General features: G+C 52.4%; 1 protein-coding gene across 2 annotated transcripts; it reads left to right on the forward strand.

Moving 5' to 3' along the window:
* The first annotated feature begins 1,627 nt into the window (after nucleotides 1-1,627).
* Nucleotides 1,628-27,595, forward strand: Col6a2 (collagen type VI alpha 2 chain). 2 transcript variants are annotated; one of them, XM_052163506.1, is made up of 28 exons: nucleotides 1,628-1,780; nucleotides 7,960-8,108; nucleotides 8,219-8,817; nucleotides 9,025-9,045; nucleotides 9,829-9,894; nucleotides 11,129-11,182; nucleotides 11,299-11,343; nucleotides 11,701-11,727; nucleotides 11,939-11,965; nucleotides 12,054-12,098; nucleotides 12,445-12,498; nucleotides 12,931-12,993; nucleotides 13,611-13,673; nucleotides 13,844-13,933; nucleotides 14,431-14,493; nucleotides 15,021-15,083; nucleotides 15,356-15,418; nucleotides 15,933-15,995; nucleotides 16,469-16,519; nucleotides 16,881-16,916; nucleotides 17,250-17,312; nucleotides 17,981-18,043; nucleotides 18,215-18,250; nucleotides 18,710-18,755; nucleotides 18,891-19,043; nucleotides 19,513-19,965; nucleotides 20,062-20,100; nucleotides 23,431-25,565. In XM_052163506.1, the coding sequence occupies exons 2-28, from the start codon at nucleotides 7,973-7,975 to the stop codon at nucleotides 23,724-23,726; spliced, it is 2,778 nt and encodes a 925-aa protein (XP_052019466.1). In that variant the 5' UTR covers nucleotides 1,628-1,780; nucleotides 7,960-7,972; the 3' UTR covers nucleotides 23,727-25,565. The 2 variants fall into 2 exon arrangements, with proteins under 2 accessions (XP_052019466.1, XP_052019465.1); XM_052163505.1 differs by lacking the exon at nucleotides 23,431-25,565 and adding an exon at nucleotides 26,567-27,595 and having other exon boundaries at nucleotides 1,632-1,780.

Raw genomic sequence — 27,595 nt, forward strand, 5'->3', positions numbered from 1 at the left:
AGACAAAGAAGGAGAAACAGAGAGACAGAGTGAGAAAGACAGAGAGAGACAGAGAGATGCAGAAAAAAGGAGAGACAGAGACAGAAACAGAGACAAAGAGATAGAGAGACAAAGAGACAGAGAGGAGAAACAGACAGAGAGATAGAGATTACAGAGAGGGGGAGAGACAGACAGACAGAAACAGAGAGACAGAGACAGAGAGAGAAAGACAGAGTCAGAGATAGAGAGAGAGAGACAGAGGAGAAACAGAGACAGAGAGATAGTGAGAGAGAGACAGGGAAGAAATAGAGATAAAAACAGAGAGATGGAGAGAAATGAGACAAAGAAGAAAATAAAACAGAGATAGAGAGACAGAGAAGGAGAAACAGAGACAGAAACAGAGATAGAGACAGAGACAGAAAGGGAGAGAGAGAGAAAGGGAGAGAGATGCAAACACCACAAGTCGCATACTCACACTTCTGTCTCGCCCTCCTGCCCTCTCATAAAGCCCTCCAGCACAGAGCAGGCCATAGCTGGCACTGGCCATGAAAGGCTGGTACTGATGCTGTCCTGCTAAGAATCGGTCAGGGCTCCAGGTCCTAGGAACTGCAAGTGGTGCAGGCTGGGACCTGTAGGGACAGCTTTCAGCTCCCAAGAGGTCGCCTTAATGGTATTTTCCTCTTCCTTACAAGAGACCCTGCTCCTCAGCCGCTGCTTAGGCACAGGGCACAAGACACTGTGGAAGGTGACTTGAGCCATCTTCTCAGGCGCGAGACACCAAAAGAAAGAGATGGACAAGGCTTCAGTGGACAGAGGCCGGAAGGTCCTAAAGACAAGGACCTCCAGCAGTGTGGGCTTACCAAAAGTAGTTGCTCCCTGGATGGGGAGGTCGGGACGGGGAGAACACAGAACGGGACTGGGGGAGGGGGGCTAGATGGGAGATTTGCTCCTGCACCCTTGAGAACGGCCCTGAACTGAGCTCCTTCCCTATCCCTGCCTGGACTTTTCAGAGCAAGACCTACTCCAGGCTGTAAAGTGAGGACCCGAGCCACAGCCCGCCTGTGCACCCTGCCAGGGATGTGAGCAGACGCCGCTCAAAGCCGACCTCTGGGATTCTGGAGGAAAAGGTTATTTACCAGTGTCAGGGCTCCGGTCCTCTTGCCTGTTCAGAGCCCTATCCGCCCCCAAGAGTCTGGATAACCATTCAGTGCCACTGTATCCCTTCTCTACACTTTAAAGCCCAACCCCACATTCCTGCCCAACTTCAGTCCGAATACTCAGAGGTGGGGCACCCCTAACCCACCAGGATGGCTGTAGCTCCTGCTGGGGGAGGGGAGGGCTCTTTATTTAGGAAGAGTCAGAAGGAACTTGGGCAAAGGTCTGGGAGACCTTGGAGCCCAGAGACTTGGTAGGAAAAATAAAAAAGTCACCAGACACTACAGTACAGAGCCGCCCCAGCTCCAACGCAGCTGCACGTCCTGGCCGCTCCCTCCCCTCTCCTTCCTTTCCTCCCCTCCCCCAGCTCCTTCCCCCACCCCACTTCGGTCGCTCCAGCAGCCCCACCCGCTGACCCCGCCCATCCGCGGGCCCACAGCGCCCCCCAGCGGTCGAGCTTTCCAGGAGTCCGCCCGCCCGCCCGCCCGGGACGGAGTTAAAGTGGGAGGCCCCTGGCTTGGTCCCCTCCCGTTAGATCCCGGGCCGCGCCTGGGTCCCCTCCCTCCTACCCACTCGGCGCCCGCACCTCGGGCCGTCAGGACCCGGGCTGTCCTTGGGAGGTACCCAGACGTCCTCTCCAAGTCAGGTAAGCTTCTTCGCATGGTGTCCAGCTGGGACACCCGGAGAGAAGGGGAACAGGATTCAGGGGCTGCACCTCAGGAGTCTAAGATGAGCACAGTTCTACCCAAACCGACGGTCCGGCCCAAGTTCTAGTCTCCAGGTGGCCCCTAGGCCTCTGTCCGACAGAGCCTGGTTGGGGTACAGGTTTCTTCTTACTCTGGACTCCACAGCTTTCTGCTGATCGCTGATGGACCAGATACCCACCTCTTTCCCCAGTCCTCAGAGTGCCTGGCATCAGGTCAGACCTATGGCCATTTCTAGCAGGCCTGAGTTTTCTCCCAAGGATTAAGGAAATTGCCTCAATAGGAAGATACGCTGTGACTGGAACCTGGACACAGGTCCGTGGTTAGCCTCTCTGCAGGCCCTTAGGGAAGGGTAGACTTCACAGGAAAGGAGGATAACAGCTACTTTTGAACCAGTTCCTCAGATGGATTTCAAGGGTACTCGGTGGGCAGCAGAGAAGGAAGTCTCAGGTCCCAGTGGTGGGCAAGCCAGGTGCTCTCAAGGAGACACCTCAACGCTGTGCATAAGGAGAGACCAGGCAGGCACTGAGAAATCATGAGGGTGGACTTTAATGTCTGTCACTCTCAGCTCTATCCTAGCCCTGGGACTCCCAGAGCACAGGGGGCAACCTCAGAGACACTCCTATAGTCAGTCAACCAACACCCTCACGACGCCTGGGTATTCTGGGGATATCCCCATGCTTACCTGAGGACAAGGACCATAGAGGGACAAGATACCTACAAGGGACAGATTAAGTAGATGGGTTTTCTTTTTCCATTTAAATAGCTCTGGCTTCGAGGCTAGCACACACATATCAAGAAAAAGAAAAGAAAAAAAGGCATTTTCAGCTCTATCTCACAAAGACTGGTGGTATCACAGGTGTCTGGGATCCCTTTCAAGGGAAGAGGTGAGGCTGGAGGCTGGGCTTGGACCTAGGGTCCCAGGGAACAGGTGATCCCAGATAGGAGGGGTTGAGCATGGGGTTTAGAGCATCAGTCTTGGAGACAGTGAAAACTTTCCAATGAAATGGTGTCGGGAAGCCAGCACGGCCCTTGGAATGAGTAGTCAAGACTGCGGCCTCTAGGGCAGCTCGTGAGCTGGAGGGTGGGTTCCTTCCTGTCCAGCCCTGATTTGCCAGCAAATCCAGTCAGCTCTTCTTTGGAGAGGCCTCTAAGTGGGACATGGAAGCTATGGGGGGGGGGGGGGGAGGCTCTGATACAACTCTCAGAATCCAAGATAAGAAGGGGCTGAGGGCCTCTGCAGGCTCTAGCATAGGATGCCTGCCACACCCGCCCTCCTAGAGGCGGTTCTCAGAATAAGGTTCGACTTAGAAGCACCTACCAGTTTCAGCTAGCCGGGATTCTGGGAGCTCTAGATAAGACACAGCCCGAGCGCTGGGTTAGAACAATGGGCATAGCATGATTTCTGGAATACAGATGGTGAGTTTGGGGTCGTTTCTTCCTTTTACACGGATCCACACTTCAATGAGCCAGCCTTGCTGCGTTTCTTTTGCCCACTCATGACACCTAAGAATCTAGAGACCCCCACAAAGAGTCAGGGATTGTGGAGTACTGCACACCTAGGAACCCAGCCAGCCTCCTCAATACTAGCTGGTCCATACTGTGGACAGCATCTCCACGGGTGCCCACTAGAGACCCAAGACACATGATAGCTAGGCATGGAGTAGCTTCCTAGTCCACGCAGCAGGAATGCCTAGGGAGTGGGGGGCTCTGTTCTGAGGGGAGCAGGCTCACTCACTGCCTGTTAACCACCAGAGAAGCTGGGCGGCACACGTGCCATCTGCTCTCTGCCGACCTGCCCATTATGGCGTGCAATGCTTGGGGTTGTTCCGCCTTGACTTCACAACATTATCTGACCACTGGCCATTTGCAGGTTTATGGTAATTTGCCTGGTTACGATTTTCCCGTGTTCCTGATAGATGCACTTTAAAAAACAAAACAAAAAAAACAAAAGCAAAACCAACTTGGCTATGTGGTGAGACCCTGGAGAGGGAGTAAAATGACTATGTGTGTGTGTGTGTGTGTTTAGTATATGTGTGTATGTATATATATATATATATATATATATATATATATGTATGTATATATGTATAATACATATACATATATATTCTTTGAATACATAAAGATGGTCCCAGATATGGAAGAGGTATATTATTTGGCAGTTCTGGTTATAATTTTTGGAGATGCCTCCAGGGTTTTGATACCAACGTCACCAGCTTACACTTCCTTCAACTGTGCACAGGGTCCCAAAATCCTTTATGTCCCCACTGCTTGTCATTTTCTGATTGGTTGGTTTCATGGTGTGTGTGTGTGTGTGTGTGTGTGTGTACATGCACTCTCAAGCACCAGGGCTCAAACCTAAGATAAGTTTCAGCTTACTTGGGCATGGTAGGCAAATGCTCTCCCACTGAGCCACACCCCCAATCCTGTGTTGCAGTTGTTTTTAACATTAAATAAGTGCATCAAACTGGTTATTAGGTTTCAACTTTCATCTATAATTAATTTGAGTTTTCTTCAAAAAGTTTTTTGTTCATCTAGCCAAATACTTGTGTTTTCTAAGAATGGGATCATTTCATAGATTTTCTCCGTTTTTTTTTTTCCTAGTTTGTGTCTTGTGTGTCCTCTCTTCGTCTCTAGCATTCTCTGGCTGTCGTGGTTTACACTGCTGTGCCTTGTCAAGTGCCTTCAATTGTAAACCCGGTTGCTGACCTGAGTTCTTCCTTGGTGTAAGCTCTGACAGCTGTGTGCCTCCCCTTTTGGAAATGATTCTGCTGGGTTTTAGAAATTTCTTATCAGTTTTTGTTTTAAGTCTTTTCTTATTTCCTTTGTATTTTTTTTCACTTGCTGGTTGTTTTAAGAGCATGGTATTTAATTTCCACAATGCTATGATGTCCCAGTTTCCCCTTGTTACTAACCTTTAACTCGGTTCTACTGGGATCTAAGATGTTCCTTAGGGTGCCTGTCTTGGCAATGCTGTCGGCCTGGGCGTTTTTGTGTCTTCCATTGCTGCGACTCTCTTCCCCTCTTGATGAAGTGACTTCTCAAGTACTTAAAGGGCTGGAACTTTATTCTCTGCTTTATTTCTCTGTCTCCACGCTGGAGTCATACATACAAAAAGCAGTGATGCGACCAGAGGAGACTGGAAAGCTGTGAGTTAGTTAACCATCGGATTTGTGTCTATAGGAGGTCCTGGAGCCAGATACTGAGTTACTGAGAGACACTTATGAAAATGGGTTTTTAAAAATTACGTGTGTGTGAGTGTGTGTGTAAGTCTATGGGTGAGTGTGTATGTGTGTGTATGTATGTGTGTATGTATGTGCATATGTGTATGTATGTGTATATGTGTGTATGTGTGTGAGTGTATATATGTATGTGTGTGGTATGTGTGTGTATTTGTGTATGCGTGTGTGTATGTATGTGTACGTGGTATGTGTGTGTATGTATGTGTGCGTGTGTATGGTGTATGTGTGTGCATGTGTGTGCATGTGTGTTTTGTGTATGTGTGGTGTATATGAGAGAGAGAGTGTGTGTGTGTGTGTATGTATGTGTATGTGGTATGTATATGTGTATGTGTGTGTATATGGTATATGTGTTTGTGTGTGCATGTGTGTTTGTGTATGTGTGATGTATATGAGAGAGAGTGTGTGTGTATGTGTGTGTGTGTATGTGTGTGTGTGTGTGTGTGTATTCATGTGAGTGCATGTATGTGCATTAGAACCTCTAGAGCTGGAGTTACTGGAAGTTGTGATCCACCCAACATAGATGCTTGGGTTTTCTTGCAAGGGCAGTACACCTTCTTAAAACTGAGCAATCTCTGCAGCCCTGGGATGGAATTTTATGATACTGGTAACTGAAAGGGGTGGGGACAGAGATATTAAAGGTGGAGACATTGTATGTCATTAAATTGGTGCACATTCAAACATTTTCAATTTTAGGAACCGAAATACAGAGTTCTCAGTAACCGCCAAAAGAAAAAAAATAAACAAATACCAAAGAAATGAGAAGTGTATCTAACATTTCACTACAAAAAAAAAAAATCCACCAGACACAAACGGAGACTGTTATTTGAAAAATTGGGAACACAGATGTGTATGGCATAGAGAAAATGGATGCAAAAACAGGGACACCCTTTGTGATTTCTTTTAACAAATTTGGATTAAACTCAACAATTAGGAGACAGAGATCATCGGAGTAGGCTTTACAAAAAATAACACAGAGGCTAGAGAGATGGCTCAATAGTTAAGAGCACTGACTGCTCTTCCAAAGGTCCTGAGTTCAAATCCCAGCAACCACATGGTGGCTTACAACCATCCATATCAAGATCTGATGCCCTCTTCTGGGGGCATCTGAAGATAGCAACAGTATACTTAAAATATAACAATTAAATAAATCTTTTTTTAAAAAAGAAAAACAGCCCCACTTCACGTTCTCTGCAAGAGACTCACGTTAGCTCTAAAGAGAAAATTAAAAAGGTTAACCATGCTATAATGCAAAGAGATATCCCATACAAAGAGCCAGAGGGAGAAGGGTTAGTTATGCTAACATCAGACAAAGCAGACCTTAACATTTAAAATAGAAAAACAAAGAAGAATATTCTATATCAATATATCAATAGGACCTCATGGGTACCATGGTTCTAGGATCATACCCACCCAGTAAAAGTCCATCAAAGTGTTTGTGACTTTAGCTTTGCTCTATGAGGCGGGGGCCTTTTCTATAGCTCAGGGCTTGCCTTGAGCTCTCGAGCCTCCTGCCTCCATCTCCCGTGTGCTGAGATCACATAAACGCCCCCTTAGAAGCTGCACAGCATTGTCCACTGTCCAGCAGCACAGTTTGTTGTGAGAAGACTACGTTAGCATATGAGTACCAGGAGGTGAAAACTGGAGGTTAACTTGGAACACCTGCAGCTGTCTCTATAACTGCCAATGACTTTTTTTTCCTTTAGGTGTTTTCTGGAGTCTGTTCCTCCCCCCACCCCCACCCTACCATGGGGATAGTTTTAGAATTCTCATTACAAGTTAGATTTCCCAACTGGTGGACTTCACATACTGCACATGGGTGTGCCTAATTAATTCTGTTTTCCTTTCATGATCTTCCACACAAGGCCCCTCTATCATTTCTTTGTTTCTCCTGAGGCCACCTGTCTTTTCTGCTCCTGTCTGTTATGCTTACATTACTTTCCACGATCTATTCTCTGTCCCTTGGATGTTCTTACCGTCTGCATCAACAATCACTTGGGTATAGTTTATCTCATCTCTTTGGAATAAATTTATTTGTTTGAGACAGGATCTTGCTAAGAAGCCCAGCTGGTCTTGAACTCACAGCTCCTGTCTCAGATACCCAATTGCCGGGATTACAAGTGTGTGTGTGTCCTATCTGATTTCTTCCATCCTTAATATCAAATACACTGCTCACTGATTCCTTTCATTTTTTCAACTATAATAATGTAACATCTGAAATATGGAGGACTTTCTCTGACTGATGCAATTTCCCAGATAACAGGTTCAGACAGAGTCTCTCTGGGAGCACAATCACCCTCCCTCCAGAGCATCTGTGTTGCTTCTTGTCTAGTGGTCTCGTTGCACTCACACTGGGCAAAAGGCTGCCCTCAATCTACCGGCATCTAATGGAGAGTCATACTAAAAGATCACTGTGTCTGACTAGACCTGGCTCCACTCAGTCCATCCCAATGCCCCACACGAAGGGGAACCAGACTACAGGGAGAGGGGTATGCCCAGGGTCCCGCACTGAGGGTAGGACTGCCTGAGCAAAATGGGCATGTTTCTCCATCCTCCTGTTTCCTGTGAAGTTCCTGGGGCAGGATGTGTGAAGAGACACTGCTCCCTAGGGTCCCCAACACACAAATGGGCCCTTCTATGTGTACCCGACTTCAGGAAACAGAGAAGAGCTGGATGTCTGAGTCTAGCCTAGATCTGAGCTCTGCAGACAACAGAATTGGAGAGGCATGGCTCCCCATTGGATGGGAGGTGGGCAACAACATAGGGCATGGAGGACCCTGTCTCCTCAAGGGATTACAAACTATGTGTATGCTAGCCTGGAAGGGCAGTGTTGTGTATTGAGGGGAAGGTGTCTATAATGGCCCCTCCTCTTATTGCAGGACATCAGGGTACATGACGACTCTCAAGATGCTCCAGGGTTCTTTATCTGTGCTCCTGCTTGGGGGGCTCCTGGGGGTCCTCCATGCCCAGCAACAGGAAGTCATCTCACCTGACATCTCCACCACCGACCGGAACAACAACTGTCCAGGTACCTGGATGGGAGAGAGTGGTACTTATAGGGTAAGGGTGGGCTCACATCCTAGCCCCCACCGGGCATGCCCTGATGGGTCCAATGTCCACCCTGCTCCCCACCTCCAGAGAAAACTGACTGCCCAATCAACGTGTACTTCGTATTGGACACCTCGGAGAGCGTGGCCATGCAGTCCCCCACAGACAGCCTGCTCTATCATATGCAGCAGTTCGTACCGCAGTTTATCAGCCAGCTGCAGAATGAATTCTACCTGGACCAGGTGGCCCTGAGCTGGCGCTACGGTGGCCTACACTTCTCTGACCAGGTGGAGGTGTTCAGCCCACCAGGCAGCGACCGGGCCTCCTTCACTAAGAGCCTGCAAGGCATCCGCTCCTTCCGCAGGGGCACCTTCACCGACTGTGCCTTAGCCAACATGACACAGCAGATCCGGCAGCATGTGGGCCGGGATGTGGTCAACTTTGCCGTGGTCATCACTGATGGCCACGTCACGGGCAGTCCTTGCGGGGGCATCAAGATGCAGGCTGAGCGTGCCCGTGAGGAGGGCATCCGGCTCTTTGCTGTGGCCCCTAACAGGAACCTCAATGAACAAGGCCTGAGGGACATCGCCAACACCCCGCATGAGCTCTACCGCAATAATTACGCCACCATGCGGCCCGACTCTACAGAGATTGACCAGGACACCATCAACCGCATCATCAAGGTCATGGTGAGGATCTGTGGTTCAGGTAGAGGCTAAGGATACTGCCCACCCACCAATGTGGCCCTAGTGGAGTCCAGTGTGTCCCTCTGGGAATAAGGCAGCTAAGGGAGATTGGGGTCAAGTCCTCTCATGCCCATGATCCCCTCCCAGACTCAGACAGTGGCACACAGGTCCCTAGGCTCAGGCTAATCTGGGTTTCTCTGTTTTCTGCAGAAACATGAAGCCTATGGAGAGGTGAGTTTCCCTGTCACGACAGCACAACCAATGCTACCCGCTGGCAAACAAGACTGTTGACCCAGCGGAGGGACCAACGCTCCACTCCTGGTTTCCCAGGGCCTTGCTTCAACAGATCAGAACAGCAACAGGATTGAAGTTCACCTGCTCTGTTGGTGGACTCTTGAAGCTTGGGCGAAACTCCAGTCTCATCCAATCAAACCCAGGCTGTTTAGTTCCTCCCCAGGGCAAGGGGGAGGCTGGTAGAGCATTAGCTATCAATCACATGACTTCTGAAGAAATTGAGTCATGTACCAGACTAGGGGGTGGGGGGGGGGTCTTTATGGAACCCAGACTGGAAACCATGTGCCTGTCTTGGGGTCCCATAGCCTTGGAAGGTGCTGTGTCCCTGTGGGAAAGGGGATGAGGCACCCAAAGTCCCTTCCTACTCCTTCTATGGAAACAAAAAGAATGGCAAATCAGTCCCTATAATATAAATGGTGCCCAGCCATGACTAGAGCTCACTGGTTCTTTTTACCATTGGTTCTGTCATTGTTTGACTTGGCCTCGCTTATCCAGAAGGTTTAGCTCAGCCTCACTTAACCAGAATGTGGCTAGATGACTTAACTAAATACTGGCTCCAGTTCTAGTACCCTGTATCTGATCCTTCATTCCAGCTTTGCTTATCTGTTTAAGTGTTTGCAAACTTCCTCTGAGAGTCCAAAGTTATACCTGTCCCCAGTCTGTCCCTAGCTGGGGATCTGCCCCACAAACCTGACCTGCTATCTTTCCACCTCATTTCAGTGCTACAAGGTGAGCTGTCTGGAGATTCCTGGACCGCACGGACCCAAGGGCTACCGAGGACAGAAGGTAAGATGCCTGGAGACCACATGGCCTACATTTTAGAAAGCCCCTGCGTGAATTCCACATTAAAGGCCAGCCGGCCATGGACGGCCTCGGCACTGCCAAACTTGGAGAAACTAAAATTCTCATTTTATACATTTCCTTTTGAATGATATTTCGAGAGAAGGAGGACATGTTTAAAACACTATTAAGATATGCCACTGAAAATAATTTTGTGAAATGAGCAAGCGTGCTCACACGGGGAAATAATATACACAATCCATTCCTGTCAATGACGTGGTTGCCGACTACCATGAGGCATCCACGCGGAGGCTGACTGAATTCCAGGCTTTAAGGATTCTGCTTGGGATGCTTGCCTGACATTTTTCTAACAACAGACCTGCGTAAAATAAGTCCTTTCCAACTATACTACCACGGCGTCTGAAACTTAGGATTCGCGTGTCAGAAACCAGGAGGAGAGGAGCGAGCTGAGAGCAGTCACTTGAAGTGGGTTTTGCTAGTACAGTGAGGGCTTCTACAGCTGGTGAGAGGTCGCCTGCACCAGCCACTCCTGGCCACGAGAATGCCCACCCTGTGACCGCTGAGAATGAATCTGCCACGTGGAGCAGTGATCTGGGCCCTGGGAGACAGATGCCACGGGGTCTTCCGGGCAGAGCACAGCTGAGACCCACCAGGATATCTGACCACTTGTTCTGCTTGATCTCCCCCCTCCTTTCTCTTTTACCTCATGTTTCTTCCTTCTCCATCCTTTTGCATTTAAAGTTAAAGAAAATTAATAAGCAAGCGCATCTATTCAGTAAGGCCCCGATATAAGGTTAAAACTTTAATTCCAAGGGAGTCTAATTTTATGTGGTTTTCCAAAGGCCCAATCTTCCTGGTTCCGTCAGTCCACACCTTACCCACGCCCATCCCATTCATGAGGAATTCATGGCCCCGTCAGTGCCAGGCTGGAAGCACCAGCTGTGCTCTAGGCTGCGGTACAGAGGTCCCAGCACCAGCGCCCCCAGCTGAGAAGCTGCTCTGTCTATTTTCAAAGTGGCATCATGGAGAGCTGCCTATCAAGGCTCAGAGGCGTCATCAGAGCCTGTGGGAGGCCACCAGGTCCCTCTGGGGAAACTGATCCCATACCAAGATGTTCCCGCCTAGGGAGGGGCCAACAGCTTTTGCTATACCACCTCTCTCAGGAAATGGCAGGGTTCCCATGCCTCAATTTACCCTTCTCCCCATCCTCTATTTTTAGGGTGCCAAGGGCAATATGGGTGAGCCAGGAGAGCCTGGACAGAAAGGACGACAGGTAAGCTCCCCACATGACCTCTGACCCCTGACCCCTGGACTTGACCCCCCCCCCAACCACTTTCCCTGCACCTAGGGCTGGAAACATACCCAAGGTTCTTTGTTCCTTCTTCACAGGGAGACCCCGGCATCGAAGGTCCCATCGGATTCCCAGGACCCAAGGCAAGTTCCCTCCCTACCCAGGGCTGGGATGGGGGAAGGGAGAGGGAGGGGGATCAGTTTGGGGGCAGATCCCCATGCTGCCCCTTGGGGGGGGGTAATCACAGCCCAACTCCTGTTGCCAAAGAAGAGAAACACCTCCTACAGTTTGAAGGTCACCCCAAAACTATGTATCTGGTCTGACCCCTCCTCTATCAAGCATGCTTTCAGAACTCACATACAATTTCCAGGCATGATGCAGCCACGGTGTCCGGCCTCGGTGCTGGGTCGTGGCTGTCCATTGTGTCTGTTTGTCCAGGGCTCCATCACACCTGCCGACTCACCCCTGATAACACTCTTGTCTTCTCCTTCTGCCCTCAGGGTGTGCCTGGCTTCAAGGGAGAGAAGGTAGGTCGCCATGTTGCACAGGACATAGCCACTCCGTGCACCCGATAGCACAACAGCCTGCAGGACGCTGCTGGAGGCAGACCTGGTTCCTCGCTACGGGTCTTAGTTCTGCCCTCGTGTTTGGGCTGAGTGTCTTCATTTGCACCCAAAAAACAGCAGTGTCTGTGAAGCTTGGGGACCTCAACCAACACTTTGCTTTCCTCCCGCACAGGGTGAATTTGGATCGGATGGTCGGAAGGTAAGTCTGGAAGGATGGGCGTGCCCCGCCCTTCTGCTCAGAAGGAACAAGGATGGGATTAACCAGCGCCTTTGTTCTTCTTCTCCAGGGAGCGCCCGGCCTAGCTGGCAAGAATGGAACAGACGGACAGAAGGTAGTCACCAACCCCACCCCAGCTGCTGCCAGCCATGCCCCAGCTGCCAGACACCCCTGACACCCCCACACATGCACATAATTATAATCACACAGATATAGACATATAAACATATACACATGTGCATGGTGAGGACATTCCACACCCGTGCACCTGGCCTGGTCCTAGGATTCTGTCTCCATGGAGACAGAATGAAGCAAAATGGGAATCACCTCACCTTCCTGTGCTCTGTCTGGTGCGCAGCCGACCTAGACATTGTCATACAAGGGCCTGAGTGCTGCTGTCACTGGCTTGCATGGACCCCCAACCCCCATCTACATTCTGATATTCCATCTTCTCCTTTCAGGGCAAACTGGGCCGCATCGGGCCTCCTGGTTGCAAGGGAGACCCCGGAAGTCGGGTGAGCAACTCCCCACCCCCACCCCACCCTGTCCTCGCTGCCTATCAGGTGACATGAGACGTCATTCAGGGGACATGGATACCAGGCAGAGTTGGAAGCAAGTCTTTGGAGTCTCTCTTCTGCCCAACCTCTCCCTGCTTGGCCCTCATTCATGTCTGGAGCTCTGCTACTCTTGGGGTCATGACCCCCCCCCAGGAGCCTATGACATGTGTGGTGGCCAGGCCCGGTGAAGCTCACGGCCCTAGACTTGGAAGTTCGAATCTCTGACAGCTAGGCTTAGGTGTGGCTCTTCTAGAGCCAGGATCTCACAGCCAGAATGAGCAGCAGCTGGAGGTCCCTGTCAGCGATCCTGGCTCGAGGGGAGCAGAGCCCACCCGTGGCGGCATTTATCAGGGACTCAAGCATCCCAATAGCCTTTCTCACCTCCCACAGGGCCCCGATGGATACCCGGGAGAAGCTGGAAGCCCGGGTGAGCAAGGAGACCAGGGTGCCAAGGTAAGGACTTGGCCAGCTATGGCTTGAGAGAGCAGGCTGGGTCACTACCCTCAGGAATCCCTGCACTGGGGGAGAGGGGGCCCCTGTGCCAGCTTAGATTAGGGACCTGGGTGAGGGGACATCCCAGGCTGCAAAACCTAGCAGGGAGGTCCAGGCCTCAGGCTCACTATTCAAGAGCAGGTCACGTGGACCACAGCTTGCCCACCTCTCCTTCCAAACTCTCGGAGACCTTGAGGGAAGCTCGAGTCACTGTTCACAGCAGTTCCTATTCCTTGAGGCCCTGGTGGCCTTTTGCCCTTGGAAACCCTAGACCTTTAGCTACAGGGTAGGCAGCCCTCCCCTAGGAGCCCAGACCTGAGCTGTCCTTGTCCCTTCTCCCTTGAGCTCCTACCTAAGCCACATCCCACTCTGACCAATCCCTCACATAGAGCTCCTTTCCCAGAGACCCCAGCAGACTGCACACTGGGCTCATGGGCCCGTCTCTCGGGCACCTTGGCAAGGCCCCGTTATGCCTGGAATCCTGTGTGCACCAAGAACATAGAAGAACCTAGATACCCCAGCCCCACTGCCCGGCCCCTGTCCATAAACAAAACTGATGTCACCCCCAACTCTCCTAGGGGGACTCTGGCCGCCCAGGACGCAGGGGACCCCCAGGAGATCCTGGCGACAAAGGAAGCAAGGTGAGTCGCTGGCCTGCTCACTGCGGTTGCCCAGGATACCGTCCGCACCTTCCGATGCCCTCCAGGGTGTGAGGAGGGATGGGGAGACGGGCTGAGGGAGCCACTGCACACTAGATCCTGCACGTTCCTCAGCCACGCCCGGCATGCTAAGTGGTTCCTGCCTTACACAGGGATATCAAGGCAACAATGGAGCTCCTGGCAGTCCAGGAGTGAAAGGAGGCAAGGGAGTGCCCGGACCCCGAGGACCCAAAGGAGAGCCCGTGAGTTTATCCTGCACCCACACACCCTACGCCTCTCTGCCCGGAGCAGGCCCCACCCACCACCTTGGCCAGCAGATCTGAGGAGAGGCTATTGATAAGTGGTACTGGGGATACGTAGAGCCCTCTATTTCCAATCAGCCTTTTTGCTACCCCCCACCTCTTCAAGGCTCCCCCAGGGCTGAACTCGAGGTAAGGACCCCACCCCAAGGCTAATCCTTAGAAGAGACAGTCTGAGGAGGCCCAGTCAGGGAAGGAGCAGGAATGACCATGCTGACAGTCCAAGCCACATCTTACAACCTGACCAGAAGCACCACCACACACACCTGAGTCTTTAACTGGGACAACCCTGACACAGCAGCAGTGTGACAATAGAGCCACAGCCCCAGATGGATATGGGGAGGGACTACCAGGCTCAGGGTCCCCAGGGTCCTAAGGGAGAGCAGGGTCAGAAGTGGCCCACATGGCTCTCCCCACAGTGACATCCCTCCTTCATCCAGGGACGCAGGGGAGACCCAGGGACCAAGGGCAGCCCGGGCAGTGATGGTCCAAAGGGAGAGAAGGTAAGTTTGCTCTAAGGAGCAAAGGGTCCCGCTCTGGAATATCTCCATAAAGCTGGTGGGCTGATCCCATCCCCCAGAAGAACAAAACTCTGAGGTCCTAACCACTGACAGGGGTGGGAATCGTTGTACTGTCTGAAAGGGTAAGCCTCAGAGAGGCAGGCCCACACCCAGCTGTCCCGGAGGCTTCTGGAAGGGCACCGCCCACCCTATGCCTGTGGTATATAGCGACAGAACATCCCCACTGCAGACATAAGCATCCTGTAGGCTCCCACTGCTATATATCTCAAGGATGCTGGTGAAAGATCCTTCCTCTGAGCTGGTTATGGTCCCTACCTCAGAGTGGCCTCAGCAGGACTCGGCTGTAGGCCTGGAGAGTACGCCCGTTCTGACATATACCACTGTCTGTGTCCTGAGGGGTTGGGTAACTTATTCCTCGAATCCTATCTCCACCCCCTGATACTGCTTCTGGACGAGATGGATCAGAATTGTTCCCTAGCCTAAACCTCACCAGACCTGTCTTCTCACAGGGAGACCCTGGTCCTGAGGGGCCGCGAGGCCTGGCTGGAGAAGTCGGCAGTAAAGGAGCCAAGGTAGGCTTGGCAGAAGGTGGCAGATGCCAGGGCGGAGGGCTACACTCAGGATGGGAAATGTGTGGAGGGAAGGAGCTGAAGAGATCTATGCCCAATACCTCACTTAACCTTCTCACAGACCCAGCCATGGCAAGACCACTGCAGGGCCGTGGGTCCAGTGCCCTTTGATCCCACCCTGAACCACAACACCCACGGGGCTGATGTTAGGACTCTGTGGGTGCAGTATTAGGCCATAGCACCCATCCTCTTACCTGTTACTCCTTTCTTTGCAGGGAGACAGAGGTTTGCCTGGACCCAGAGGCCCTCAGGGGGCTCTTGGGGAACCAGGAAAGCAGGTGAGTAGCGGGACCCTTGAAGCCTTGAGGCCTGGAGGGCGCCCTGCCCTCAGGCTCCTACCCACCTCTTATCTGTTCTCAGCCTCTAACCATTGTCCACCCTGCCCTCCACCCCTCCCACCTGCTCCCATGTTGACCGTGATTCTCCATCTTTCCTCTTCCCCTAATCCTTCATGAGCTCCCCCCTGCCCCTTACCCCATCTGTTCCTCACCTGCCCCTGACTCCCCACTCCACTCTCTCTCTAACACTCCCCCCACCCACTCTTCATCCTGACTCCCCAAGTCCCTCCCACTTCTGTTCTGTAAACCCCCACTCTGCCCCAGACCCCCCAGACCCACTCCCTATCCTACCCAATACGAACCCTTCCTTGCCTACCTTTCCCAGTCCCTAGCCCCAGGCAAGGGGGTGGCCCTGCTGCTAAGACCTGCCGACTTCTCAGAGCTGGTCAAATCAAGTTAAGTTCGTCACCATTTCGGGGGACTAGGTCAGCTCTGACTCCTCTCTTGCCCTCAGGGATCTCGGGGAGACCCTGGTGATGCTGGGCCTCGAGGAGATTCGGGACAGCCAGGCCCCAAGGTAAGTCCCTTCCTCTTGGCAGTGTGGGATGGGGTCCAAGGCAGTTGCCTGTGGAGGTGGCCACCAAGAGGATGGCAGGAAAAGCTTGGGACCCTGGAGGAGAGAGGTCTCCCTCAGACTTCCTATTCCCAGTTGCTAATGAGACTGGCCAGGGCAGGAGGTTGGGCCCGAGCATGGAGAGCAGTAGGAGACCACGCAGCCTCTCCTATGCCCTCCCCAGCAATGACCTGCCTGGAAAGACGGCAGAGTCCTGGGAGATGGACGGCCATGTGGGTACTGCATGGTCCTTGTGGCCTCTCATGTGTGCCACAGGCCCTGGGTTATCTGGTACATCATTCACATACACGCCATCCAGGGGGGGGGCTAGCAAGGCTAGGCTCACAGCCTCGGCCCCACCCTACACCAAACACCCTGCACTGTTCGCATACTTCCTTCCCGTCAGCCATTCCAACTAACTCAACCTTCCCCTGCAGGGAGATCCTGGAAGGCCTGGATTCAGCTACCCAGGACCCCGAGGGACACCCGTAAGTCTGGCGTGGGACAAAAACTCCCAGGAAAAGCCTGCAGGAGAGGGGTGGGGCTTATTGGAGTTCCTTGCTGTGGGACTAGGAATGGGGAGGGGATGGGGGTCACCTGTCACTTGGTACAAAGGTAGATCCAGCCAGCACCAGGAGATACCAGGGGTCAGACATAGCTCAGCATTGGGTCAGCATGGCTCAGCATGTATGGGCTCAGCTTTTGCCTGAGGTGTGTGTGAGCTCCTATATGAATTCTGATATCCAAGAAATTGTAAGGGGTGATCTTAGCCCAAGGTGGGCTTCGTTGCCTGTCGCAGACTTGGGGTCTGTGGCAGAGCAACCTGTCAGAACTTTGCTTGCTTTGCAGGGTGAAAAAGGAGAGCCCGGCCCACCAGGCCCTGAGGTACTTAGTGGTTTTCTCTCAATCAGCTTTTTCCTACTGGGGTTGTAGAAGTCCCACACGCCTTGCCCGCTGTGGGACTCCTCCTTTGGTCATTTCCTTGCCCCAAGACTGGCGCCCGGGCCCTGTCTGAGCTTTGAGTGGTGTAGCTCCTGTGCACCAAACGAAACCCAGGGCTTCCCTGAAAATGCCCAGCATCCTTAAGAGATGTTCAACTGTACACGTGGTTTCTGTGGCACCTCTGAATCCTTGCTAGTCTGAGGAAGGTCTCGTAATGTGGGGCGGGGGTGTGTATACTACCCACCGCCCACAGCTAACATGTGTCCTGTGCCACAGGGAGGCCGAGGAGACTTTGGTCTGAAAGGAGCACCCGGACGGAAGGGGGACAAAGGGGAGCCGGTGAGTGTCACCATCCTATGTCCTGGGCAATGGGCTGGCACGTGAGGAGGGCCTAAAATGACTGAAGAACTATCCAAGCCTGCCTGGCACCAGCCCTTGAAGGGAACGGTCAGGCTCAGAAGCCTCCTCTACTCTCCGTACTGTCCTCAGCTGGCACTGCCTGTTGGCTCAGTGACACAGGCTAGACCCATATCATGTTCATTTCCATATCCCTGGCATCATTGGGTGTGCTGATGGTGTCATGTGGAATGCATGAAGAACAGAGAGGGCAAGACAGCACATATAACGGTGGATAGCAGATGCGGTGGGTGGACAGGTGGATGGGGTTGGCAGTTCATCGAAGGAATGGTAGGTGAGTGGACAGGTAATGGATGGATAGGTAGGCAGATTGGACATATGAGAGTGCCCAGATGACCACTGGATGTCTTAATGTGAGTTATCCCAATATCACCTTTGAGTTCCTCAAGGCCTTCTACTTTCTCTTGCCTACAAGGCTCTGACAGTGACAGTTCAAGACATTGCCAGGGTGGTACCAGACTTGGGATGGAGTAGGTGATGCTGGACTTCGTGCCCACTATACTCCCAGCAGAGACAGGGGAATCGATACTCCTATGAGGCAGAGAGGCTTCCCAGGACTATACTGAGCCTACTTCCCTGTTTCTCCTCAGGCTGATCCTGGTCCCCCTGGTGAGCCTGGCCCTCGGGGGCCAAGAGGAATCCCAGGACCTGAGGTAAGCCTAGCTCTGTTCCTTAAGCCCATAGCTCTCAAGCCAACCAGGCTAATGTATATGGAGCCTCCTGGTTCTGCCTTTAGTGGGCCCGTGGGTCAGTATGTACTGGTGGTACCAGGAGCAACTTGGACTGAGAAGCCTCACGTCTTACTGTCATCCTTTGTCCTCCAGGGAGAACCCGGCCCTCCAGGAGACCCTGGTCTCACGGTAGGTGTCACCTATTGTGGAATCAGGATCCTGTTTAAGAGTGTCCTCTCTTTTAAAAATAGAAGACCAAGAGCATCAAGTACAGAGGGCTTGCCAGGGCAAAGTCAGAAAATGAGCTCAGTGGGCAAAGTTAGCAGGCCTAGGGTCAAAGGTTAAAGCCAACAGGTTTGATATTGGCAGAGACAAGGTCAGAAGATGAATCAAGGTTGGCAAGAGTTATGTCCAGTTCAGTTAAAGTCAGCAGTGGTCAAGTTGGTAAGGTCAAAGCCATAGGAGAGAGGTCACTGGGTGTAGTTGGCATGGGTAAGGTCAGAGGGCAAAGCTGGAGATGTGTGTGTATCCAGCTCTACTTTATATATGGCATGGACATCAGCAAACGGGGTGAGGGATTCCTATGGAAGCCCTGAGGAAGCAGTAGGTGTGCCCTGTCTAAATGCACCCACGGGGGTTGTGTTTCAGGAATGTGACGTCATGACCTACGTGAGGGAGACCTGTGGGTGCTGTGGTGAGTTGGCCCAGCACACTGGGATGTGTGCATGGCCGCTGGAGGGGTGGCTCACTCACAGTATCCCCGGGCCCGTACCCTAAACGTCTTCATACTCCCTACTCACCAATGTCGTCATCCTGCACGCCCTTCCAGACTGTGAGAAGCGCTGCGGCGCCCTGGATGTGGTCTTCGTCATCGACAGCTCCGAGAGTATTGGCTACACCAACTTCACCTTGGAGAAGAACTTTGTCATCAACGTGGTCAACCGGCTGGGCGCCATTGCCAAGGACCCCAAGTCTGAAACGGGTCAGTGAAAACCTAGGAGGACCCCTGAGGTAGAAACCAGAACCTGTGAACCTTCTTCCTACCTTAACTTTTCAAATAAAGGCTTGAGACAGTGATTAGGCAGGAGGAAGTGGGAGGAGCTGAGAGACTAGGGGAGGAGCGACGGGGGGGGGCAGGGGAGGGGATAAACAGGAAGGGGAGGAGCTACAGGAACTCAATGGAAAGGCGGCAGAGAGGGAAGCTCACAGCCTGCAGAAACCGAGAGTTGTATGGAATAATATAGATGGAAATAGAGTAGTGTAGTGGGAGATCTGCCCAACCTAGGCTTGTAGCTTGTTTTGTTAACTGATTGAGTTGAGCTTTCTTTTACCATGGAATTGGGCTGGAAACAAAGTAGCAAGAAGAACCTTCCTTCTACCCAGAATCCCCATGGTTCATTCCGGGAGGCGCAGCCATGGTGGACGCTGTTCACACTGTCATTCTCCTGTAGGCACACGTGTGGGTGTGGTGCAGTACAGCCACGAGGGCACCTTTGAGGCCATCCGGCTGGACGACGAGCGAGTCAACTCCCTGTCCAGTTTCAAGGAGGCTGTCAAAAACCTCGAATGGATCGCTGGTGGCACTTGGACGCCCTCCGCCCTCAAGTTTGCCTACAATCAGCTCATCAAAGAGAGCCGGCGCCAGAAGACCCGGGTGTTCGCAGTGGTCATCACGGATGGGCGCCATGACCCCCGAGATGATGACCTCAATCTTCGGGCATTGTGTGACCGAGATGTCACCGTGACGGCCATCGGCATTGGCGACATGTTCCACGAGACTCACGAGAGTGAGAACCTGTACTCCATCGCCTGCGACAAGCCGCAGCAGGTGCGCAACATGACGCTGTTCTCTGACCTGGTGGCCGAGAAGTTCATTGATGACATGGAAGACGTCCTTTGTCCAGGTGAGAGATGGGACCCAGGCCTTTACCCCGAGAAGGCTGACTATCTAGAACCCAGCCAGGAACTAATAGAGACCTGATCTCTCTTCTCTCTTCTAGACCCTCAGATTGTGTGTCCAGAACTTCCCTGCCAAACAGGTAACTGGGGTACCTGAAACCCTAATCCCAGACAAGCAGAGCAGCCCAGCATCCTTCCCATTCTAACAGGAATTGTGCAACCTCAAGGGTTTGTCAATGCGGAGGCGTCTCCTTAGGGAGAAACCCTTGACGTTCACCCCTGGCATGGTAGGGGCAGAGGCTCAGGGTGAGAACTGGCTCCTAAGAGCGTGTAGTGTCATCCTGAGCATCTGCAGGGTACCATCTGGGCAGAGACTGCTAGCCTGGCAGTGCTTGGCTCTTGGCCACTGACCAAAACGGCATTTCAGCACAAAAGGAGTCTCTTCCAAGAATCTGAAGTCTCCTTTTAGTCCACAGAGCCAGGCCCTCCCTAACCTTCCTTTCATTCCTGGGTTTCCAGGGGCTCCATGGTGGGCAGACATAGTTAGAGCCATCTACTTGCCAAGGCCTGGCAAGCTCTGGTCAAAAGATAAAGCCCTGAGACTGATGGGCGGAATGTCTGGTGTTAGACATCTGGAGACAAGCACAGTGATACCCACCAGCAGGTGATAGCTTTGCTTCTAACCCTGCAGCTGCCTTTGTAACCTTCACAGTAAGAGGCTGGAACCAGAGCTGCTATTCCCAAAGGAGGGTAGGAGGTGTCCCTACTGTGCTGAGGGTCCCTAACAATGCCTCCCTGAGATGCTGCTGCAGAATACCTGGGCAAGAGCCTCAGGAGGATGTCCTGGGGCCTCAGGCTCCCCTCTGCAAGCCCTACTTGTCCAGAAGTGTTGAATAGGCTCTAGACCAGTTCGGCATGGTAGGGCTGCTGTGGAGATGGGCTTCAGCTAGTAATCCTCATAGCCTGTACTATGTAGCTACATCTCCCTACAAAGCCTCAGCTGTTCCTTAATCCCTCTCAAAGACAAGGCGGCCCACTGAGCATGTGCACGGGCTCAGAGCCCACCTGACGGAAGGGACCATGTAGCCTGGGAGTCAGGGTCTCACACTGTTCAAACAGAGATGGTTACCAAGAAAACACACTCAGGGCAGGCCTTGGCCTCAGCCACCCAGTGAAGTTATCTGGGAAGGACTGTGTGGGGCTCCAAGCACTGGCTTCAAGTTGCCAGTTCTCGTATCTGTCAAAGACTAGGGGTCATGTCTGCAGTGAGACCTTACAGCCACACCTTCAACCCTGGCTCCTGGCACCTTGACTGGGCTCTTAGGTGAAGCTGTACTTTGGTGGGTGATGGTATCCTGCTCTATTCCCAGTATTGTAGAGCCTTGAGTGAGGTTTGTATAGGGGAGGCTGATTCCACAGATGACTCCACCCCTCCAGCACAGAAGCTAGACCTTCATTTATGCGTCTTGCTCCTGATCACAGTCAGAAAGGTTCCAGTTTCTACTCCACAAGTTTTGTAGCTTTGGGTTTCCGGGGCTGTCTTTATGGTGTAGCAAGTTCCCCCTTTGAGTTGCTGAACTTTGGTATCAGGGAGTAACGGAATGGGATCTTGTCACATGCTTGCTCTATTGGTGACAACTTGCGAGTCCTCATTAGCTATGAAAGCAATGGTCGACTGTGCTGATTTTCTATTATTGACAAAGCCCTGCGTCTCTGAGACTTTGCCCATGGGCTACCTCAGTTATGCCTGCTGAATTTGATTGAGTGCCTCGTGTCTTATGTGTCCGAAGAGCTGTCTCTGCATCTTCCTTTCTGGTGACATCTGTGTCTGGCTTGTATAAGGTGACGCTAGATGATAGGGTGCAGAGGCTCCGAGATGGGGTGCAAGATCAGACAATTTGCACCTTTGGACACCCCAACTCTGCAGGGTGCCAAGATCAAGAGGAAATAGGGATCTTAACCTCCTCTGTGGTCTTAGGACCCCACAAAGCATAGAGGTCCTTACAAGGTCCCTTCCACATTCTGCATCTCCCTTGATGCAGACCTTATAAAGTACATCTGCATTTACTGTTATATGAAATTTCAAGGTAAATTAGACACAGTGATGGGGGCAGGGGCATAGTGACCTTAGACAATGTCTTTATAAACGAGGTCCTGGGTAGGCAATCCTTGTGTCCAGTTCTGATATGAATATCAACAACACTGTCAACTCTGACCTAGCCCTGACCCTCTGAGTCAAGTAGCTACTAGCCCCGTCGACCCAGAAGCCTGGTTACCTTGGGCCTGCTCTGGGTCGGGGATGATGTCCATCATTAGGGGCTACTGAGTGCCTGAGAAGGTCAAGACTATAGGAAGAAAATTAGTGATGGCCACGGTACCAAAGACTGTGGAGAGACCTGAGCGTGGATTGTGGAGACGGAAAAAGAAGAGCCTCTAGAACGAGTCTCCATCTGTGGGTTACGACCCCTTTGGTAGCCAATGACCCTTTCACAGGGGCCACCCAAGACTATAGGAAAACACAGGTATTTATTGACAAGAGGATTCATGGCAGTGGTAGAATTACAGTTACAAAGTAGCACCGAAATAATTTTATGGGGTCAACACAACATGAGGAAGTGTATAAAGGGTCTCAGTGTTAGAAAGGTTGAGAACCACTGCTCAAGAGCATCCCCAGCCCAAGGTCCTGGCCCTGTGATGGACACATCTGAGTTTCCTCGTGCCTCCTTGGTTACCAGAGAAAAGGGAGTGAGTTTGGCCATGACATCTGTTGAGTCATAGGCATACCACTTCCACTCCAGCAGACACTGTGAGCCGGAAAGAGGGAATAGTCAAAGAGAGGGAGGGCGAGGGAGGGAGGGAGGGAAACAAGGAACGAGAGATAGAGATGAAGAGAAAAGGAACCGAGAGAACAGAAACAGAAAGGGAGGGAAAGAGAGACAGAGACAAAATGATGAGGGAGAGAGAGAAAGGAAGGAGGGAGAGAGGAGGTTCTTGTTCTCCATTGGTACCTGTACCACTCAGTCTCGGACCCTTATAGATGGGTGCTAGGGCAGCAGATCATAACTCTGGGACCAAAAGGTTAGTGTTGTGGCTTTGCCTGTGGGCGCTGTATGGAGCCGGCTAGTCCTAGGGATGTGGAGATGCAGAACCATCTGGGGAAGTTTACAGCACACGCGCACATCTCTCAGTTGGGCTTGGGCACTAATGCTCGCACTGAGTTTCTCTAGAGCTCTGTGGATTCCCTGAAACTGCTACTGGGCTGTCTTCTTAGCTGCATTGCTTGCTATGGGCGTCTTCAGCACCACCAGCTTCCTGCCTAGGCCAGACACCACCACCTGCTCCATCCCCCCATCTCCTGCTTGTCTCCCTGGGTTTATTCTCTTTGGTCCGTGGTCAGAGGCCTACAGAGGCCTGGAGGCCAGCCACACCCACTGGACCTCCTAAAGTCTTCTCTGGACACTCCCTTGCAGATGAACCATGGCCTGGGAACAAGCCCCCGGTCACCTTCCTCCGCACGGAAGAGGGTCCGGACCCCACCTTCCCCAAGACCATCCCCCTGATCCAGCAGTTGCTAAACGCCACGGAGTTCACACAGAACCCAGCTGCCTACTCCCAGCTGGTGGCCGTGATGGTCTACACCGCCGAGAGGGCCAAGTTCTCCACAGGGGTCGAGCGGCAGGACTGGATGCAGCTGTTCATTGACACCTTTAAACTGGTGCACAGGGATATCACAGGGGACCCAGAGAGTGTGCTGGCACTCTGCTAAAGCCTCGGGTTCACTGTGGGCAGATAGCCAGAGCCCACCCCTCATTTCTTAGAGATTCCCAGGGCTGCCACAAGCTGGGGCCTCAGGTAGTAGGAACCTAGGAGCCTGCCCTCCCGACTCCTGAGGCCGGAAGTCTTATGTCTTTAATACAGTACTCTCTGAAGGGTGCCTCCTGCTTCCTCCAGCCTCTGATAGAGCTTCCATCTTTGGCTTGTGGGCACGCCTCTCCAGCATCACGTCTGTCTTCCCATAGACTCTTCTTTGTATCCCTATGTCCCTTCTCTTCCTCTTCCTCCTCCTCCTCCTTTTCCTCTTCCTTCTCCTCCTCCTCTTCCTCTTTCTCCTTTTTTCCTTTCCCTTCTCTTCCTCGTCTTCCTCCTTCTTTCCTCCTCCTTTTCCTCTTTTTCCTTCTCCTCCTCTTCTTCCTCCTCCTTCTCCTCTTCTTCCTCCTCCTCTTCTTCCTTCTCTTTTTCATCCTCTTCCTCCTCTTCTTCCTCCTCCTTCTTTTCCTCCTCTTCTTTTTCCTCCTCTTCCTTTTTCTCCTCCTCGCGTTTTGCATTTTGTTTTTAGAGACAAGGTTTCTCTGTATTACAGCCCTAGCTGTTCTAGAACTTGCTTTGTAGGCCTGGAACTCACAGAGATCTGCTTGCTTCTGTCCCCTAGCGCCACCCCCAGTGCTGGGATTAAAGGTGTGCACTGTCACGCCCCACTTTTCTCTCCTCTTCTTTTTGACAAGGACATCAGTGATTGAAGGCCCACCTTAAGTCCCAGAAGCTCACATCTGGCAAAGGACTGTACCATCAGGATTATATTAAGGTTCTTGAGATGTAAACTTCTGGGCATTCAGCAGAGCACACCACCTCTGTCCAGCTTAGCAGTCCTGTGTTTCAAAACACCAGTGGGGTGGTGCTATTTGAATACTTGGGGAGGTCCCCCTGTCCTGGTCCTGTCTGGGCCCCATGTTTGGTGTCAGGTATATGATCATAGCTCACAGAAACCATGGGACTGTAACAAGGGCCTTAATGTGTCTCAGCAACTGTCACACCCACAAGGTCAAAGTCTCAGTGTTGTCCAAACACCAGACTGTGTTCCCAGCCTGATCTCTGTATATGAAGGCATCATGAGGAGAGTGTATGGCAGGCAGGATTTTTGATACCCTCAGTCACCTGACTAAGAACCATAAAAGCCTCCTCTCTCAGTATGGGGAGTAGCAAAGAACACTGCAAAGTCATGAACCGCCAAGGCAAGTTCATGAACCTGGCATGTTCTGACAGAGCTTAAGGGACCTCATCAGGCTGGGCAGATATCCTCAACCCCATCTGTATCCCTCTCTCCCAGGGTGAGGCTTATCCTCCTGGGAGGGTGGCATCTTTACTGCCCAGAGCAGGCTGGCACCAGACTCCCTGCTGTGAGATCACAGGTAGAAGAAGGGAACCCCACAGAAATGGAGCACAGAGCCCTGAGTCCCCAAACTCCCTACTACTTGTATTATTCACCAGAGGCCCCCGGCCTCCTCCAGGCCCTGTAGATGTTGATATTAAGGGTCAGTTCTCACGCCAGCAGCCTGCACTCTTTGTCAGCCTCTGGCTTTGTGGGAATAGCTGTAAGGGGGCCAGTCAGTTAGGAAGAGCTAGGAAATCCAGTTGTTCCCCAAAATTTTCTGGACATTCTGAACAGATTCCAGGGATGGCGGGCGGTGCAGAAGGTATGTGGCTAATAGCTCAGTAAAAAAAGACCCTGCCCATCAGGGGCACTACCTGACTCCTGACTCCGGGCTCAGACCCAGAGGTAGTGAGTGATTGTAAAACATTTTATAAAAAGATGGAACTCGTAACTATGCATTGCTGTGGTCAAATGGTAAGCTGGGCTAGTGTGCACTGGGACGGACCCTCACATACCACTAGAGTCGAGGGGGAGGGAAGGGGAGGCACCGATGGGGGTAAAGGTGGGGTGGGTACTATGGCGCCGGATCCGGCCTCAGCATTCTTGGTCATACATGACTGGAGTCAGGCTGGTCTTGGTGCAATTCCTTGGGGTCCCAAACGTCTGGGTTATGGTCGCCTACATAGGTTGAGTGAACATATCTTCCCCAGGGGAAAGCTGAGATGGATGTCTGGTGAATAGGTAGCAAGGCCCTAGCCTGTAGTCTCTGACGTGTGTGTGTGTGTGTGTGTGTGTGTGTGTGTGTGTGTGTGTGAAGTGTGGTCTCAGCTCCCATAGTGCTGTGTGTCTGGGCTGATGACTACCCACCAGTGGATGGCACTTCTTGGTAGCATCGAATCCACCATAGGCCTGCTTGGATCGCTTCAGCCATACCAAATCTATATTGCTAGATATTTGATATATAGCAGCATACCAAGGCTACAGTGAGTGCCAGGACACATGCGTCCTTCCTCTTTCTGGGAGGTACATGGTTCAGACAGGCCAGGTGACTTAGAAGTAAGTGACCCCAGGTCACTTACTTGACCCTCCCACCAGAGAATGACCTTTATGTAAGTAACTGAACCATGGGCTGAGAGGGAGATTTGGGGCTATTGAGAGTCCCGGAGGTGGTTGATGGAGGCTGAGACCATGCTTGGGGACAAAAGATGAATCTTCTGGCCTCTGGTCAGACCTCTAGTCCTCTAGTTTGGGGGCATTTAAGAAAAAGTCCCCTGGAAGCAGTAGACATACTTCAAAGGAGCTGTGCTGTTGAGGTCCCCGCCCCATTGGTGGCTGTAAGTGAAGCTCCTAAGTCACAAGACCTGGGATCCAGTGAGCCAGTTGTGTGCAGAGATGGGATGAGTTTCAAGCTGGCCGCCCCTTGCCTGCCTGGGCCCCACCTTACATCTTCCCCACAGAGCTCTATGTGGCCCAGTGCACACAACGGCCCGTGGACATTGTCTTCCTGCTGGATGGCTCGGAGCGGCTGGGCGAGCAGAACTTCCACAAGGCACGGCGCTTCGTGGAGGAGGTGTCACGGCGCCTGACTCTGGCGCGAAGGGACGATGACCCGCTCAACGCCCGCATGGCCCTGTTGCAGTATGGCAGCCAGAACCAGCAGCAGGTGGCCTTCCCTCTGACCTACAATGTGACCACCATCCATGAGGCACTGGAGAGGACCACCTACCTCAATTCTTTCTCTCACGTGGGCACGGGCATTGTGCACGCCATCAACAACGTGGTGCGGGGGGCGCAGGGCGGGGCGCGGCGCCATGCTGAGCTGTCCTTCGTCTTCCTCACGGATGGTGTCACAGGCAACGACAGCCTGGAGGAGTCGGTGCACTCCATGCGGAAGCAGAACGTGGTGCCCACCGTGGTCGCCGTGGGCGGGGACGTGGACATGGACGTGCTTACCAAGATCAGCCTGGGTGACAGGGCGGCCATATTCCGGGAGAAAGACTTTGACAGTCTGGCCCAGCCCAGCTTCTTCGACAGGTTCATCCGCTGGATCTGTTAGCACCGCCATGCTCCGCCATCTCTTGACCCATCTCCCATCTGTGGTGCTAATAGGACCCTAGCCCTGCCGGTCCCAGCTAGACGGTACACTTGGGTCTTTCTAGAAAGTGAAAGCCCTTCTCCCAAGGTCAGGACAGAAGGACTCTGAACCCAAAGCCCCCTTGGCTACCCCTCCCCACGTCTCCATCCTTCTATATACCTTGCCCTCAAGCATTGGAGAGCTGCAGAGTCTTCCCGCTGCCTGTTTCCCGTAGCCTCTGCCCCTCACTCCCCTTCCCCCTTCATGCATCCGCCAGTCCCTTCTGAAGGCTGTCTGCTGGCCTGCACCAGTCCTGCCCTGTCTTTCTCTGCCCATTATGTCCTATCTCAGGAGATCAGACCTGAGAGCCCAATGCCACACGCCCCGTGGCCCAATAAAGGTGTTGAGCCTC

The sequence above is a fragment of the Apodemus sylvaticus genome, chromosome 19, assembly GCF_947179515.1.
Source record: "Apodemus sylvaticus chromosome 19, mApoSyl1.1, whole genome shotgun sequence".
In the NCBI taxonomy this organism is placed as follows: domain Eukaryota; kingdom Metazoa; phylum Chordata; class Mammalia; order Rodentia; family Muridae; genus Apodemus; species Apodemus sylvaticus.

Bases quoted from the DNA above. Each gene is read 5' to 3' on its own strand.
- Col6a2 (XM_052163505.1), top strand. From the start codon at position 7,973: ATGACGACTCTCAAGATGCTCCAGGGTTCTTTATCTGTGCTCCTGCTT. The intron at 11,966-12,053 runs GTAAGTCTGGAA...CTTCTTCTCCAG, and splicing joins TTGGATCGGATGGTCGGAAG to GGAGCGCCCGGCCTAGCTGG. The intron at 13,934-14,430 runs GTGAGTTTATCC...TCCTTCATCCAG, and splicing joins GAGGACCCAAAGGAGAGCCC to GGACGCAGGGGAGACCCAGG.